At 32.3% G+C, this 18348-nt stretch overlaps 1 protein-coding gene across 1 annotated transcript; it reads left to right on the top strand.

Annotated features, from left to right (window-relative positions):
- The first annotated feature begins 4792 nt into the window (after positions 1-4792).
- LOC133858374 (protein WHAT'S THIS FACTOR 1 homolog, chloroplastic-like) lies at positions 4793-6638 on the top strand. Its single transcript, XM_062293832.1, has one exon. It carries the CDS (start codon positions 5162-5164, stop codon positions 6485-6487), a length of 1326 nt encoding a protein of 441 aa, XP_062149816.1. The 5' UTR covers positions 4793-5161; the 3' UTR covers positions 6488-6638.
- The last annotated feature ends 11710 nt before the right edge of the window (positions 6639-18348 follow it).

Here is an 18348-nt window from a genome sequence, read left to right as displayed (position 1 = left end):
TTGGTTAACATCATCATCTGCATTAAGGTTCTGCATAAATGGCTATGATTAGCAGTGCATGTGGGGAACCCAAGTAGACATGAATATACATCTCCAACAGAGACAACACAGACAAGTGCTGTATCTAACTTGTACTTTGAAGCACCCATTGTAGAACTTATGGCCAGGGAGTGTACTTGTGATGATACTCAATATCTATAACTTAACAAGCATGCCACACACGAGCAAACACACACACACACATACATATATACACACAAGCATATCAAACAGTGAATACAATGACTTATATAGAGGATAGACTAAAGAATTAAAGCACAATGCAGCAGACGGCTTTCAAAATATAGAGATAGATACTTCACATTTAATTTGAAATACGATAGTCTACAGCCCTGTCTAGATTACTTTGATAAAAATAAAAAAGAACCAATCGAAAATATAATGAAATGGTCATTGTAATTCTGTTAAGAAAAAAAAAAGAAAAAAGAGATGATTCCACAAAATTACACAACTAAACAGATGTTCTATGGGGAAGAATCAATAAATTAATAATTAATGTCTAAATGAACATCCATGATACACTAATTACAAATTGTACTGGCACAGAATGCACCATGAATTACAAGTTTCTGGGATTTCAATCCCATTGAGACAATTACAAGTAGGATGGAGCAATGCATATAACAACAGATTATCTTTAGTCCATCCCAAATGCTGATACTGCAGTGACACCCATATGACCAGGTTGCATGCGACCACATATCATTAAAGTATATAAGGATTGCTTAAAATGCAGCTCTTGGCTGTCCTAGTATTTCCTGCATTATATCTATTACCCTTCAAAGTTATAAATGATAATCAAAATGGTGTTTTAATCTCTTAACCTCATACGGCAAAGGAGAATATTAGCAACCAATTGCAAACATGTTAAATACATCTGTGGAAATTTGGAAATGGAAGGAAATGATTAAATAAGCATGAATAAAGGAAAATTCTGGAACAAAGCCGAAATTTTAAGAACCAAAAAATTAAACAAACACTTCCACGAACACACATATCTCTATTATTTGAACAAATCACAGAAACCCAACAAATCATTTACCCATCAAAACAAGCAAACTCAATCCAAATATCAAAGAGCAAATAAAAAATCCCTCTAAAATTTTGGCCACCAGCATATGCATTCAACGAAATCAACACCCAAATTCCACTAAAATTTAAAATCAATTAACATTAAGATGGATCCATCATAACAAAAATCTCACAAGGGAAGAAAAATGAAGAATCTTACCTAGCTAGCTTTGTCGTTTCTCTAAGCCATGTGCTTTTTTGAAGACACCCACTTCTTTCACCTTCTTCTTCTTCCCAAACTCTTGGCTCTCTCTCTTCCTCTCTCTCTCTCTAGTGCGATGGGAAGCAGGGGCCGAGAAGGGGATGGGTTGTGCGGCTAAGAACTAAGTTCTGTTCAACGATTTCGTCACGACTCCTGGATGAAAATAGAGAAGAGAGACCGTAAATCGAGTGAAAAAGAGAGAGAGAGAGAGAGAGAGAGAGAGAAGAGCTTGAGAGATAGAGAGAAGATGAGGGAAAGAGCAGACCTTGAGAGAGAGACGCAGACGAGAGAAAGCAGCGGGAGAGGAGAGGAAAATGAAAAGGTAGAGGGAAAAAGGGAGAGGAGAGGAAAATGAAAAAGAGAAACAAGCAACAGACCTTGAGAGACAGAGACGCAGATGAGAGGAAGCAGTAGGAGAGGAGAGGAAAAGGAAAAGGTAGAGGGAAACAGAAAATGAAAAAGAAAAAAAAGCCACCCATCCTCCAGTTTCGCTCCGAAAGATACAATAAACAAAAGGATGGATGTGTGAACAGTGCAACGCTACAGGTAGCGTTGCACTGTACACAAATGCAGCTCATATGTAGAATAGCGTCAGTGTGCATAACTGGATGGAGAGTGTTTTTTGTGAGTAGGTTATGTATTATAGATTTAGAGTGAGTTTTAGATCACCCAATGTGAGTGCTCTAATATATCTGAAGTTCAACCTGCCATAAGTGTGGGATTTCCGAAGTAATTAGGGATAACTAGTTCATAATTCACGCTATACATGGAATTCTTTATTATAATTTAATTTAAAAACTTAAACAGATCTTCATGGTACTTTTCATTATAAGTAAAAAAATGCATATAAAAAATGTCACACCTCTTTCAATAAAAAGACAATAAAGGTTATATACCAGTACATTATTGAATTTATTGGCACAAATTAGTGATACAAAATCACACAAAACATTGCATGAATGTATAAATCACAAAAAAAAAAAAAAAAAAAAAAACTATTATAGATCCTTAATTTTATTTTAAATCCTTAAAAATTAAAACGTGTTAAAATCTTTGTTCTCATATGTCTAGTTTATAGCAAATAAAAGTATAAAGAAAAAAAAATAGCAAAAAAATCTGAATTCCCAATATTAAAGCTTTAATAGAAAATTAGTATAAATTTGTGATAATGTTTGTATAATACTTGTTATATTTCAATTCAAATAAAACTCATATAACTCTGGACTTTAAAAAAATAATATAGACTAAAATAAACAAAATCCTTTTTTTATGAATACAAAATAAAACAAAATCTTTTACTCAACATTTAATGCAATTAAATAAATCATTTCACATCATGTTTAATGCTTAATTATCTCTTTGGTGTTTTGAAAGCGTTCCGTTCCTTTTTTGCACAACAATCAAATAATTTTTTGCCTTCTTTTGCTTTCAAAAACAGAGAAAACACTTTAAAAAAAAAGAAATCCAAGTAAATTATACCAAAAAAAAATCATAAAATGTTCAAATGAATTAAAAAAATATGACCCTTCATTTTATTTTAAATCCATAAAAATTAAAACTTGTTAAAATGTTTGTTCCCATATGAATAGTTTAAAACTTGTTAAAATGTTATGTGATTCATGGCAAATGTGTAATTCGCATCTAAAGATGAAATCTCATTCAACCAAGATAATGGTTTTCGCCCTTATGCCCCACCCAAATCTATAGCATAATTCAACCAACTCCAACTCTCCAAGTAATTTCGCCAACTGATAATGGTATTTGGAAGAGAAGAATTTTGGTGGAGCTGTGACCGATTTATCATATTTAGATCATATAATCCTAGTATTATAATTATATACTTAGAATAGATAATTTGATATCATATGATATGACTCATAATTCATAAATATATATGTAATTACAAATTAAGGTATAATAATGTTACATAAGTGTACAAATTCATACTAATACAATGAATAAATATCTTAATACAATGCTTATGTATGATATTTAAAATATGAGAATAATTATATAATTATATTTATATTTATAGTTTAATTCATAGTCCATATAAATATTAATTAATGACGTTGACTATTTTCAATGAAAATAATGTCAAATGTGGGTCGTTGGAGGGCAATTGTGGATTACAGCTGTAATACATATTTTTACATGATTGTTATATGGTGTGTCGCATATTCATGAGCCCATTATCATGAAATGAATGATATATATACGTCCCTACATATTTTTTATACATCTCCAAATAATAAAGTTTCAAATTTATCATTAAATTTGTGGGATCTAATGTAGGTTTCAAAAATTTAATGATAAATTTAAAAATAAGATATGTGGAATATATATTTATGTCATTTATCCACTATCATTTATGAAATCTAAAAATTTGAATTGAATCATCAAATGACCATTTTAGTCAACGATTATGATCTATTTTTTAACTGACATGGGGTCGATCTTACAATCGACGCGCGTGAACAGCTTTCAACACATGATGCACGCTGAACGATGAGCTAATAATTTTTTTTTAAAAAGAAATGTTACTGTTTTTCTATCATTCTCTTATTATTGCTTTTTTAAAATTAACCGATAGATCTGTAGGACCTACACCTATCCTCCCCCTTTGTGAATTATTGACCATCCGTTTTTTTTTAAAAAAAATTATAGCCGTTGGATGGATATTGTGGGTTACGGTGATATCGCATTTTTCTAAGTGGAGTTATATGGTATTCGGCATTTCCTTGAGCTCATTCTCATTGATCAAATCAAAAGACTTGCATTGAATAATGAAATGGTGATTTTTAATCAACGGTTAGGATATTTCTATTTAAAAGTCACTTCATTTTTTTAAAGGAACACGATAATGACGCATGCGAAACTTTTAGAATTACTCATTTTCAACACATCTACACATTTCCAACTCAAATACTAGCATACGAGTAATTCTAAAAGTCTGTTATGTGTCTATAAAAAAATGAGGTGACTTTTAAAATCACCATTTAATCAAAATTCGATAGTGATCAATCACAAGTTCAATAGTGATTTTGAAAGTCATCTTATTTTTGAAGGGACACGAGTGACACAAGAAAGACTTTTAGCATTACTCCTAACACACATACCAAACTAACTCTTTCAAACACTTGAGCTACTGAGTAATTCTGAAAGTTCTTCATGTGTTACTTTTTTGTTTCTTAAAAAATGAGGTGATTTTTATAATTACCGTTTAATCAAAATTCAATAGTGATTAATCACAAGTCCAATGACAATTTTAAAAGTCACTTCATTTAAAAAAAAAAAAACATAAAAATAACACACGAGAAACTTTTAGCATTTCTCTTGAGCCACCCCTTTCGCTCTTTCAGGTTTCATAAACTGAGTATTGAAGACTCAAACGACACAGTTTGAGTTAAGAAAGAACTTCCAAAAATTTGGGCCTTTTATTTTCTAACCAAAAAAAATGCCTGTAATTTTGACCACAGCACAAAAGTAGGATCGTAAAATAAGTGTTTGTTTAAGCCTAGCATTTCTCTTTTCTCTTGGCAACTCTCTCTAAGCACACACCTTTTTCAAAAAATCGAACATATTCCATCGACGCTCTTCAACCATACCTTAGTCGTTTTGATTGTTTTTTTTGAAGTGTTTGGACTTTTCCCACCCAATCTGTATTTGTTTTGGATACTCCCTTTTCTGTGAAAATTCATTTATTGGGTCTTGTTTGTCTTCTCCTCCAGTTGTAAAGTTAAATCTTAGATAGAGTTATAAGATTTATTGGTATTGATATATAATGTTTGGCTCTAGAAACGGAATGTTTTGTTTGTAGGTTTAGAAATGCTGAAGCAACGGATCGAGGGGATTTTTAGAATCGGGTATTACAGAGGATCTGAATCCGTCTGTGCACTACAACTGATCGACGTTTGGTCCCAGAGACATACCTCTTTGTTCTTTCAAAATGTACGGGAGGTCCATGTCGTGAACTTAAACCAGCTTCTCAAATATTCTCCTCTGCACAAAACGAGCATCTATGGTAGAACTGGTTCTATGTGGGTTCCAGTGAAGCACAAATCAAGTGGAGGTGGAAGACCCAAGAAGAAAATCTATCACAGAGTCCATGAACTTGATAGAGTAATGGACTTGCAGAAGAAGCCATCTATAATCCTTCAGCTCAAGTCCATCATCCAATCCCAGAAATACCAGTCTCTCCTTCTCAGAGACCTTGAAAAACAAATTGGGTTTGTTAAGAAATGGAGCTTCATGGCTGTCATTGAGAAGTACCCTTCAATATTCCGCGTTGATGGTGGTAACCGAACACCCCCTTCTGTTAGGCTCACCGAGAAAGCGCAAAAGATTGCCAGTGAAGAACCTGAGGCTAGGAAATTGATGGAACCCATCTTGGTTAAGAATTTGAGGAAGTTGTTAATGTTATCTATTGATTGTCGTTTACCACTCGAAAAAATCGAATTCATCGAGTCTGAATTGGGTTTGCCTAGTGACTTCAAGAAGTCGTTGATTCCGAAATACCCAGAATTCTTTACAGTGAAGGATTTCGATGGAAAGGCTTATCTTCATTTGGAAAATTGGGATTCTTCATTGGCAGTCACTACCCGCGAGGAAAGATTAGCATGCGAAGGGGTTATGCACTCATCTGTGGGTCGAGGGAAGGTTAGAATCTCGAAAGACGGTAACTATCAAGGTCCATATGCGTTTAGAATGGATTTTCCTTCTGGCTTTAGGCCAAACATGAGTTATCTTGAGGAACTCGAGAAGTGGCAGAAAATGGAATTTCCTTCTCCTTACTTAAATGCAAGGAGATTTGAAGCTAAAGATCCAAAAGCTCGGAAACGGGTGGTGGCAGTCCTCCATGAGCTCCTCAGTTTGACTATGGAGAAGCGGATGACATCTGCGCAATTGGATGCATTTCATTCGGAGTATCTGTTACCAACTCGATTATTGCTTTGCTTGGTCAAGCGTCATGGAATGTTTTACATCACTAATAGAGGTGCGAGAAGTACTGTTTTCCTTAAGGAAGCTTATGGTGGTTCAAATTTGATAGATAAATGTCCTTTATTATTATTCTATGATAAGTTTGTATCACTAAGTGGTAGGAGAGAGATGAATTTGCATGGTGGGATGCCTTCTTCACAGGTTGTTACCTGAGAATAGAGATATTTCTTATTCATGATTCTGCCCATCAGAGCCATGAGGTCTAGCTACCTGGCCTTGACTTGCCCCAATAATTATTCCTATTTGTGTTGGTTCATGTTACTGCTAATGGTTGATATCAATGTATAAGTATGCAGTTACCATATATTAAGCATGTTCATTGCACAGATGGAATTGAAACTCCATCTGTGCAATGAAGCAATTGATTAGACCTCCACGAATTTCGATCCTCGCTGGAATGATGAATCCTGATTTGAGGGCAAGGTCCCTTGCTGCAGTTGCATTTGTCAAGAGGCATGCGACTATTAAAGAAATTAGATTATCAAATTATGTATATTCAGGCCCTTTTTTACATCTAATGGCGTGAAAAATGCAACATATTAAAGATATGATATGTTCTTGAGGCAAAAAAAAAAATCATTCCAAAAATGCTTTTTTTTTCATTTTTGAAGAGACGGTTCTTCTTTATTAAACCAAAAGATAGTTTTTTGCTCAAAATTTTTATACAACATAAAGTGTAAGAATTGATAAAAATATATTCAAATTCATTGTTAACATATCACATTTTTAAAATATAGCATTTTTCATGTTGTTCGATGCAGGAAACGACCTAAATTCACATAATTTGTGAATCTATAATTTTAAATAAATTGTAGGAGATATTGATCCGTTTGTGTGTGTATTTATGTGCTTGTGAAAAAAAGTGAGAGAGAGTGAAGAAAATTTGGAGAGTCAGGTTTTCCTTTATAGGGAATGTAATGTTAGAGGAATTTTAATTAAGAAGTGATTAAGACGTAAATGTTATTATAATTACATTTTTTTAGTGTCTAAAACAAGCAAAAGAGTTTCGTGTGATGTCACTTATCAAACATGCATGTCATTTCTGAAGTAAAAATCTGAAATATGCATGGAGTTTGGGTCTGGTGAACTCATTTCACTTGAAAGACTTGGAACGCTCACCTCAGTTAGACCCCATTGATTGCAGGGCTTTTATCTAGGCTGTTTAGTTATTTTGACATAGATTGAAGGTATAACTTATATTGAAATGGTATAACGGTGCTTATGTAGTTTGTATATCTTCTCTGTGGCAAATTTAGCTTTTGTAGTTGATACAAAAACACATTACATATCCAAAAACAAAGAAGATACAAAAACACATTAACATTTTCGAGTTTCCTCTTAATTTTGATGTTGACATCATAAGCTTCTTTGGATGAGTTATATACTTGAGATCAGGAACCGGTAAAATCAATTTACATATCCATAATTAAGTTGAACAATCATAGAAAATGCTTTAAATAAACTGTAATGCTATTGAATATATTATTATACGATTTTCATATAATTGTGATGACATGGCATGGCATGCAGTGAAATCAACCTTTAACTTCTTCTTTTTTTAATAAGTATTTGATCCAATGATTGGTTTTTATTAACACATCATCAAGTTATATGACAATCGTATATCAGTCTACTAAATATCATTACTCTTAAAATAACAGTCGAATGAAAACTTGCTTAAAGAGCATATCATTGGTTTCTTGTTTGGGATACATTGCATTATGAAGACAGGTTAAAAATCATAGAATTTTGATCTTTACGGTTAATCAAGTAAATGATGCAAGGTTTTTGGGCCAGAATATCTCCACATATGCTAATTTCCTGTGGACCATGAGTTTGAATTCACGTGAACCCACAATTTCAAAATCGCATGCAGTTGTGTTGTTTTGGGCAAAGCCTCTTTTGGGTTTCATTTTCCAAATCCAACTCTTTTGGGCTTTTCAAATGAATTCGACCCAAAACTCTCCAAATCGGCCCTGATTTTTGCGGCCGCCAGCCCGCATGTTTTTAACTCCACCTGCAGGCATTAATTACCACCCAACCGTAACTATTCTCCCCAAAATTTGAAGCTGCGTGGTTGAGCTTCCAACCACTAGCTTTATGCACGTTCAATGCATCAGCAATTGGAAAGTCAAGAGTAAATCCGATTGTTGCGATTCATTTCTTGCAATCACGGTCGGAACCAGAATTTTTGGTTTGAAGGACGGATTTGGGGCCAATCAGAAGCAAGTTTCAAAATTTTCTTCGTCTTCTAGGGAGATGGGACCCTTACCAAGATGGCTGAGATGGAATATAAGATATATGCAGCGAAGATTACCTGAAACTTGTGGTGCATGATTGATTTTTAAGTTCCTTAATTAAGCTCTGTTTTTTTATTTTTATTTTTTGGGGTAAGTTGTTATTTTATTTCATGTGAAGATTAGCGATTTTAAAGTATGCGGATGCGGATATTCTTTTTATTATATATATATATATATATATATATATATATATATATATTTGATTTTGAACTTTGTAGGTTTAGATTATGTTAAATTTTTGGGTTAAACACATTTTTAGTCCTTGAGTTTTTAAAACTTTATTTTTTAGTCTCTGAGTTTCAATTTGCATCACAGATGATACCTCAGTTTTGAGAAATGACCGAATAAGTACCTCGGTTAACTTCTCCGTCCAAAAACTAACAAACGGCCACGAGATACGTGGCACTATATAAAAAAAATTTAAAATCTTTAAAAATGAATTAAAATTTTTTTTTGAAAAAACAAAAAAAAAAAAAAACAAGGGGTAGCTGCCACCCCCCTTGGCAACCATGGGGGCTGGCCGGCCACCCCCTTGACCGGTCTGGGGTGGCCGAACCACCCCCCATAAAAAATCAAGATAGGTTTTGGCCCTTGGGGGTGGCCGAACCACCCCATGGGGGGGGGTGGTTCGGCCACCCCAGACCAGCCAAGGGGGTGGCTCAGCCACCCCTTGTTTTTTTTTTTTTTTTTTCTTGTTTTTTCAATTTTTTTTTAATATTATTTTTTTTTTAATTTTTAATTTTTTTTACATAGTGTCACGTGTCAACCTCAGAAGTTGACACGTGGCAGTCCGTTAGTTTTTAGACGGAGAAGTTAACCGAGGTACTTATTCGATCATTTTCTAAAACTGATGTATTATCTGTGATACAAATTAAAACTCAAGAACTAAAAAATAAAGTTTTCAAAATTCAGAAACCAGAGGAGTACTTAACCCTAAATTTTTTCAACCATCATCTCATACCTCACGGCTTACATGCCTTCCCAAGTGCCCAGCTATAAGCAAATCACTGGAAATCAAAGGAGAGTTAGCTTGCAAGCTATCAAAGAACCCAATAACTATATGCTTAGAATAAAACTATGGGCTACAGCTCTGGAGTTGCGACGGAGGTGACTATATGGGATGAGAGATGGAGGAGGAGGCGTACCAAAGTGTGTTCCATTGGATTGGAGTTATGGAGGGTGACAAGATTAGATCACCAAGTAACTGTTTTGCAAGGGTGCATGGAAGCATGGTTGTTCGGGAGAGGAGGCAGGTCGGAGGAACAGAGTTGTGAGTTTTATCGCCTTATCGAAGTGGCGGCTCTGGCAAAGCTCTCACTATCATTGTTTGCATTGCATATGATATGATTTGCTTGGCTTGAATCAAATTAGATTCAGGGTTTTGCGGCATTGTCCGCAGATCGAGCTCTGGAAGTCTTGAAATCCCAAGGAGAAAGAGATGGAGTGAACATAAATGAAATTATACTCCTTTTATATATATATATATATATATATATATATATATATATATATATATATATATATATATATATATTGTTGATAAAATCACCTTCCCGAGAGGGGAGGGTCCCCACCTAGCGGGAGGTGTTGGGTGCCACGTTGCCGATAAAAGCCTTCTTCTCGAGTGGGTGAGGCCCCGACCCAGGTTGCCCGAGCAGGAGGTGTCGAATGCTCCATTAACCGACAAGTGGTAATAATAACGATGCTAATGAAGGAGGACGGTTAGGTGACTGAATCCCTGAAGATCTGAGATTTACTGAAGTCCCACGTTCCGTCATTAAAGAGCCCACCTACCCATCACTGCAATGGGCGTACCTTGGTTCTATTTATGCACAGGGAATCACTGTGTCCTAAAAGTCGGAATATTCCTACCTAACCCTGATGACAGCTGCCTATAAATAACGAGGCCTAGTTAGTGAGTTTTTTTTTTTTTTTTTTTAGATACAAGTTCTGAACTCTCTCTCTCTCTCTCTCTCTCTCTCTCAAAATATACTTCATCTAATTTGGGCGTCGGAGGAGGACCGCTGGGGAAACCCACTGTGCGTCCTTTGTCTTTGCAGGTCAGTCGGTCGCGTCCACCTGCGGTAACTTCTGCTTCACCGACCGGAATTAGCATCAACATATATATATATATATATATATATATATGTGAAACGGAAGATAGTCTTTATGTTCTTTCCTACGTTTGGCTTGCAAAAAGTAATTTGAGATCTTGCCATCGATAAGACCAATGGGCAAATGGGCATGAGAATCATAGCGAGAGGGATCACGAGAACTATTTTCTAGCAGCAAAGAGCTTGACCAAATTAGAGAATATAGAGTATGTTGTGGTTAAGGCATTGGCTACCCTACATGCGGCAAAATTTAGAATAAACTTGAGCTTACATAAGATTTTATTGGAAGGCAATGCGCTCCCAATTAATATTAAATGTTATCATTTTTCAAAGACGAAATTAAAGTAGGTACAGTCAAATTATTGATAAAATTTAAAGGGTGCTTAATTGTATGCATGATTGGCTAATTGGTCATGTTAAAAGGGTAGATAAATTCTTTTGTTAATCGTAAATTAGCCAAAACAATTATTAAACAAGTCATCACGGTCCAACTATGAATGGCAGAAATTCCTAATTATAAGTGTTATATTACGCTGATATAGTATCGTGCTCTATTTTCATGGGTTCAATGATATCAGAATTTTTTGTCAAAAAAGAATGGACGCAATTTCAGACATTATTCCCATCCCCAGGAAACACGTTAAACTTGCCTTCTTTTTTAGCATTGCAATATGCGTGCCGAAGACCAATAAATAAAAAGTAGCATGGCTGTTGTTGCGTGTAGCGGTGGGCAAAAGTAGTAATAATGGGGCCCGCTTCTTCGGGATTAGGTGGACATCGCGTTCTGATCACGTTGTTTAAATGTTCGAAAATTGAAGTCGGTCTTCGAAGAAAAGTAAAAATTAGAAAAATTAGAAAAATAATGGGTTGGTCAATTATCAAAGCTCTGGAGAGACCGTGCCAAGTGTTGCTTTTTTGTGGAATCTCTAGGTTGCGTCTGACTTTTGCTGTCACGCTATCAAAACGTATTGGTGGCCTCCGGAAGTCTATACACGTGATTGAAAAGGTTTCAGTCACGTGCTTCTTGAGCTTCACTGTTTGCGTCTACATTACCGGCTATTGCTATGATGCTATCGCGAGGCACTGGCGCACTACGCACGCCCTTGACTTGGGCAATTCTGCCAAGTGCCAACTGCACAAAAATATCTTGTTGCCCCCCAGCTTTCCGACAACTTACCGAACCAACTATTTGGGCAAATGGACCTAATCTCTACCGACTTGCTTATTAAAATACTAATAACAGTTATCATATATTGAATCTCTTCTTTAGATCCGGCTTCCATGCGGTAGTTTTTACTACCGCATGGATGCTGTGAAAATTTTTGTGGCCCATATTTAACCATGTGCCTTATAACATGCTCACTTCCCCAGGTTTCTCACCGCAAGTCCGCCTACAATTTAAAAGCTTTACTCTTGTAGTTAAGAGCAGTGCTACGATGGGGCAAAGCTTCCGGAAATCATCCGGAAGTTTTGCCTATCAATGGCATTTTTGTAAATATTAAATATTTACGAAAATGCCATTGATAGGCAAAACTTCCGGATGATTTCCGGAAGCTTTGCCCCAGCCAAGTTTTACCCTGTAGTTAAATAGCAGTTGTTTCCCAAAAAGTCCCTACAACACAAAGAAGGTACGAAAATAATACTAGAAGATATTAAACGACAATTTGTTTCTTATTTAGTCGCTCAATAATTGCTTTATGCTTCTTCCCGAAACTCGCATTTAAAGGTGTAAATGAGCTGATTTACTCGTGAATTTATTTGAAATTGACTCAAATAAATTTGATTTATGCTCGAATCGATTATTAAACGAGCTATTCATAAATACAGAATTAGGCTCGATGATTAAATAATACAAATTCGTATAAATTCGACTCGATTAAAGCTCGTTATCCCACTCGTATAAGAATCAATTCATTTATTAAGGCTCGACTCCTATATATAACATTTTTATAATATAGTATATATATTAATAAAAAAACATACTATATGTAAACATAAATTAAGTAACAAATAATAATGATCATTGGTCAGTATATATTAATTGGTTATATGTATATAAAATAGTAAATGTGAATAATATCAATATACTTAATTGTTTGTCATATGATATAATGACAATCCAGATAATTAATCATATTATTCATGTAATATACTAGGATTATAATCATATAATAATATAACATTTTGGCATATGACATGTAATCACTTCATTATATGTTACAAGTATTATCATAGGATATTTAATAATCCTTACATCATTTATTATTATTATTTTTTTGGTAAGTTATATAGCTTATTTAACATACAATATAAATATATATTTTTTATATGTTATATAATGTAATATTAATTTTTAAATGAGCTCATCTCTATTTTTTGTATATTAAATAAATTATATAACTTACAACACGCCCGAGTTGAGCTTCATTTTTAAAACTCATCATGAGCTCAAGCTCGACTTAAGCTCATTTAGCCGACTTGAGCTGAATTTTTAAAACTCGTCATGAGCTCGAGCTCGGCCTGGGCTCGTGATAAATGAGCTTAAGCTCAGCTTAGGTTCATAATAAATTTAAATGAGTCAAGCTTACACATACACTACTCACTCAAACTCAATTTATTTACAGCTCTACTCACATGGATGGCAGGGGTGGGGTTTGATCATTACAATACTTTGACAACCAAATAAACAATAAATATTAAAGTGAGCAGGTATGCTTAGAAAAAGAAAAAACCAGAGGATTATCTCTCATGTTTGTTAAAATTTTTATTTTATATCTTTTGGTTTCTCTCTTTTAAAAACACAAAAATATTTTTTTTTTCGTTTACATTATTACATCAGGATGTACATATTTTTCAAAACAAAAATAAGAAACAAATTGTCGTTTAATATTTTCTAGTATTATTTTCGTTATCTTCTTTGTTTTGTAGGGACTTTTTGAAAAATAACTGCTAATTAACTACAAGAGTAAAGCCTTTATATTGTATGCAGGCTGCGATGAGAAACATTGGGAGGTGAGCATGTTGTAGCACACGTGGTTAAATATGGACCACAAGAATTTTCACAGCATCCATGCGATAGTAAAAACTACCGCATGGAAGCCGGATCTCTCTTCTTTATATTTAAAAAAAAATTCATAAAAAATATTAAAAAACCTCTTACAGCTAATGCTTTATATTTGAATGAGGGGGTCGGGAATAAATAATAATTCCCTATATATACATGTCTACTATTCATTCCATATGTATTATTTTAATTTAAAAAATATATATATTTAATTGATATATGAAAGAGAGAAAAAAATAGGAAAAAGAGAAAAATAATAAAATAAGAGTAAACAAATAATATTTAATTGATATAGGAAAATGTAAGGAAATTTATTGTTGAGTTTTTTTTATAAAGAAGCAAAAAGTAGTTTTGTTCCCTAAATATAGAGAAAATTGTTAAAAATCTGCTGCTAGTGCTCTTAGAGATCACTAATGTTGGAATTCTATAAATTGCACATGAATCTTATTTCAAAATATTCAATGGGCAGGCCCTAGAGATAGAGAGGAGGGTTAAAATAACTCGTTTGGATGTTCAATTTTAAAAAAAATTAAGAATATAGATAGAATTTATTTTTTAAATTTGTGTTTAGATAGTTTAGAAAATTTTAGACAAAATTAAAAAAAGTTAGATAAAATATGAGTAGAATTTGATATTTGAAAAACAATATTTGATTTTTTTTTTTTTTTACCCAAACATGCATGTTTTCAACCTTAGATTTTTGCATATACAAAATTGGAAGGGATTTTTAAAGTAACTCCAAATTACTATAAAAGAGTTCAGGTAAGAGCACTCACAATAGTTTATGTAAATTTTTATACAAAATGGTTACCAAAACTCACTTTTGTTAATTTAGCTAATCACCTTTCAAGACCTTAATCCAACAATTTATCTAGAGTCCTTCTATATTTTATTAAAATAATAAATTTTAAAATATTTTATTCATTTTAATTTAAAACTCATCTCTAGAAGAAAAAAAAAAAAAAAACCAAATAAAACTCTCATCTTTAGCATCATAATCACCACGCTATTCTCCATCATCACCAACACAGTATCACCGAAGAACCATCACAATAAACCAAATAACGATAATGAATAAGCTATGAGCTAAATATCACTCTAAATAAAAATTAAAAAAAAAAAAAAGGGTTGTATTTTCCTTAATGAAATAAACCAGCAATGCATTGGTTTTATATATAGGAGATGAACTCCTTCATTTTCTTTTACAGTACATTGTATTTTTTTTACTGTCCTCTTTTTTTTTCAAATGTTTTTTTTTTTTTTCTCTTTTCCTTACAGTTATGTTCGAACATTTTTCTTACAGTTATTATTTTACAATGATCATTTTGTTAAAACGGTCATTTTTCTAACACAATAATTTTTTAAACTGTCATTAAAGTTCACCACTATTTTGCACCATACTATAGAAAGAGTTGCAATCTTTGAACTGTTTATACTATAGTGTCCAAGTTCGATTAAAATTAATATCATCAATGAAATTGAAAAAAAGCTGTAAATACCAATACGATTTTGATATGAAACGTTTACAACTTTTATACAACTCTAACGACTTTTTTTTTTTTTTTTCTTTTCAAACTAACAATTGGATATCTTTTCATACATGTAGGTTCTACATATCTAATTGTTGTTTTTAAAATAAATTGTTGGAGTTGTATAGAAGTTGTAAACATATCATATCTCAAAGAGATATGTTATTTGCAAGAGTAATGATTCACTACTACTTAAGTATACAACTTTTCACCACCTTGCCTATATTGCAAGTTTGTCTCACCTTAATTTATTTTAAAAAAATAAAAAAACTTAAAAAGTAGTGAGTGACTACCTTGCCACATAGGTAAGGTAGTGAAAAATTATATCTTTGAGTGACATTGAATCATGGAAAATGATGGATTTACAACACCATCACAACAATTATACAACACCCCCTCATATGGGGTGGGGCCCAGTGTGTGGAGCTCACTCCCATGTGAGGAGGTGTTGTGCAATTGTTGTACGTGTGAAGTGTAGGAATCAAAACCCTTGAATCATTACTCTATTTGCAAAACTCTTACACAACAATTGCATAACAATTCTAAATGTGTCCAACATTTAGAATTGTTGTACAATTGTTATGCGGCTAACATATCTCTATCTCCAAATGTATTTTGTATTTGAGATATGTTATTTGTATAACTCTTATACAACAATATCGATGTATCCAACATTTAAAAAAATAAAAATAAAAATGAAAATATTGGACACATCAGCATTATTGTGTAAAATTGTTGTGCAACTAATATATCTCCTTGTATATTTAGGGTGCGTTTGTGATTGCGATTTCGTAGACAATAAGTACGATTTTAAACCAAATCGCAGAACATAAATCGTTTGGGAATTGCGTTTTTAAAAATAGCAATTTGAAAACGCAGAAAATCTGTTTTTTCAAATCGCAGATAAGGTGATGCTTTTTTTAAAACGTATAATTTTAAAGGTAAATTCACGATTTTAAATATTAAACTGCGTTTTTAAAAATCACTTTTTTCAAATCGCATATTTTAAAATCGTTATTTTAAATCGCACTTTTTGAAATCGTAAACCCAAACGGACCCTTAGTAGATAATGGGATGTAAGACTTTTTTTATAATTTTATTTAGCTATTTTAGCTAAAAGTGAGAGATAAATAATCAATTGAGAATGCTTAAAGACTAGTTACAATTACTTATTGTAAATCCCAGTCCTACAAGATTAGGCATATATCAAGAGCAAATTGTGGGAAACAGATATTGAAATGGATAAGGACCGGCTCGTCTCCATTTATCCTTCTCCCAAATTGCAATAATTTAATTGAAAAATAAAATAAAATTGAAGTCCCAAAATAAATAAGAACAAACTTTTAAACCGGAAAAGGTTAATGAACCTCTTGCTCCCTGATTCTATCCTTGCATATATGTAATCAAATAATTATGACCTATTGTTTAGTAATAAGTTGAGAGCCAAAAATATTTGTAATTGTAATATTGGTGTGGAATAATTTTTGGATGTTTATTTTTATTATTATTTTTTAACTATTTTCAATTGTTCTTTTTTAAATTCATGCTTGGCATAAACCAAACTCAATTCAAACCAATTTAATCGATTGGTTACCCTACTCAATTTTCTTTTCAACCCAACTCAAATTTTTTTGAACCCATTTTGTTTTGTTTTTTTTTCACAAGGAAAAACCACTATCACCCAAAAATAAATTTTGTATTATATTCAATTTAATTCACCTTTCCAAACACATTTCTTGAATTTTGTTTTCTAAACCATCCAAAAATTAATTAATTTTTTTTTGGGTATTCACAATTTTGAAAATAGTACAAAAGAATAAAAAAAATTAAAAAAAAAAAAATCATACACCCAAATAAATCCTTAATTGATTTTATAATATTTGAACTGTTCACAATGCAATAATTAAAATGTTTTAGGATGGTGAAGAAGGGTACGTTTTGGAGTTAAATCTTAATCTTATTTCTGAACAATAAAAACATATAAGAAATTCAACGATAGTTCAACGTTTAAAACAAGTATGTTATTTTAAATAACTTAATGATATACCAAATTAGTTATCTATCATCTATTCTATTTTTCTTTTGTTTTTCCTGTGGTATGATCATCTAATTAATTCAGTTAGATATTCTTAAGGTATAGAAAAGGATTCCACCATAATTTCCATATTTTCTAGCTAGAGTTAATGAATAATGACCTTATTCAAATATTTCGAAAAAAAAAAAAAAAAGTTCAACTATAAATTGATCTCTTCAAATTTAAATTGACGTAAATCTAGGCATAACAGGAGGAGGCTAATAGTAACTCGTTTTTCTCTTTCATTTAAAATGAAATGGAGAGGGATTATTTCATAGAAACTGAATTCTTAAGTTCAAATGAATTTTAAATGAGCTTTTCTCATATTTGAAGGGCATTTTTGTCCTTTCTCTTTTTACAGCATCTAACTAACTAACTAAGTATATGTCGTAAATTCGTAATGTTGTATAGATTACCATGTCATTTAAAATCATATGATATTTTTTTTTTCTTTTTCTTTTTCTTTTTTCTTTTTTTTATGAAAAAATCATATGATACCTTGAGCACTATTAAATATTGTAAAATTTAATATAATTTTGAAATGATTTTTCTCAATTTTATTCTAAATATAGACATGATTTTCCCATGTACCCAGAAAAATGAGGACAACCGTATTAATCGTCCTACCTGAATTTTGGGCTACGGTTTTGGGATTCTAAGAGCATGTTAGGTAACAAATTTTTATTATTTTTATTTATATATATTTTAAACATGTTTAGTTTTTTTTTTAGAATTAAAATTTTACTAAAATTTTATAACTTTTATCTAATTTTAGCTCAGGTTTTTTAAATCATCCAAACATAATTTTAAAAAAGAAATTATCTCTGTATTTATAATTTTGAATATAATATAAAGTAATAGAATATGATACAAAAAAAAATCGTGCACCCAAACTATCCCTAACATTTGGAAATTTTTAGCTAATGAATTCAA

The sequence above is a fragment of the Alnus glutinosa genome, chromosome 1 (assembly GCF_958979055.1).
Source record: "Alnus glutinosa chromosome 1, dhAlnGlut1.1, whole genome shotgun sequence".
NCBI lineage: Eukaryota > Viridiplantae > Streptophyta > Magnoliopsida > Fagales > Betulaceae > Alnus > Alnus glutinosa.
This window is presented reverse-complemented; position numbering and strand designations above follow the sequence as displayed.

What these genes read in the sequence shown, in the direction of transcription:
- LOC133858374 (XM_062293832.1), top strand. Translation starts at nt 5,162, where the DNA reads ATGCTGAAGCAACGGATCGAGGGGATTTTTAGAATCGGGTATTACAGA.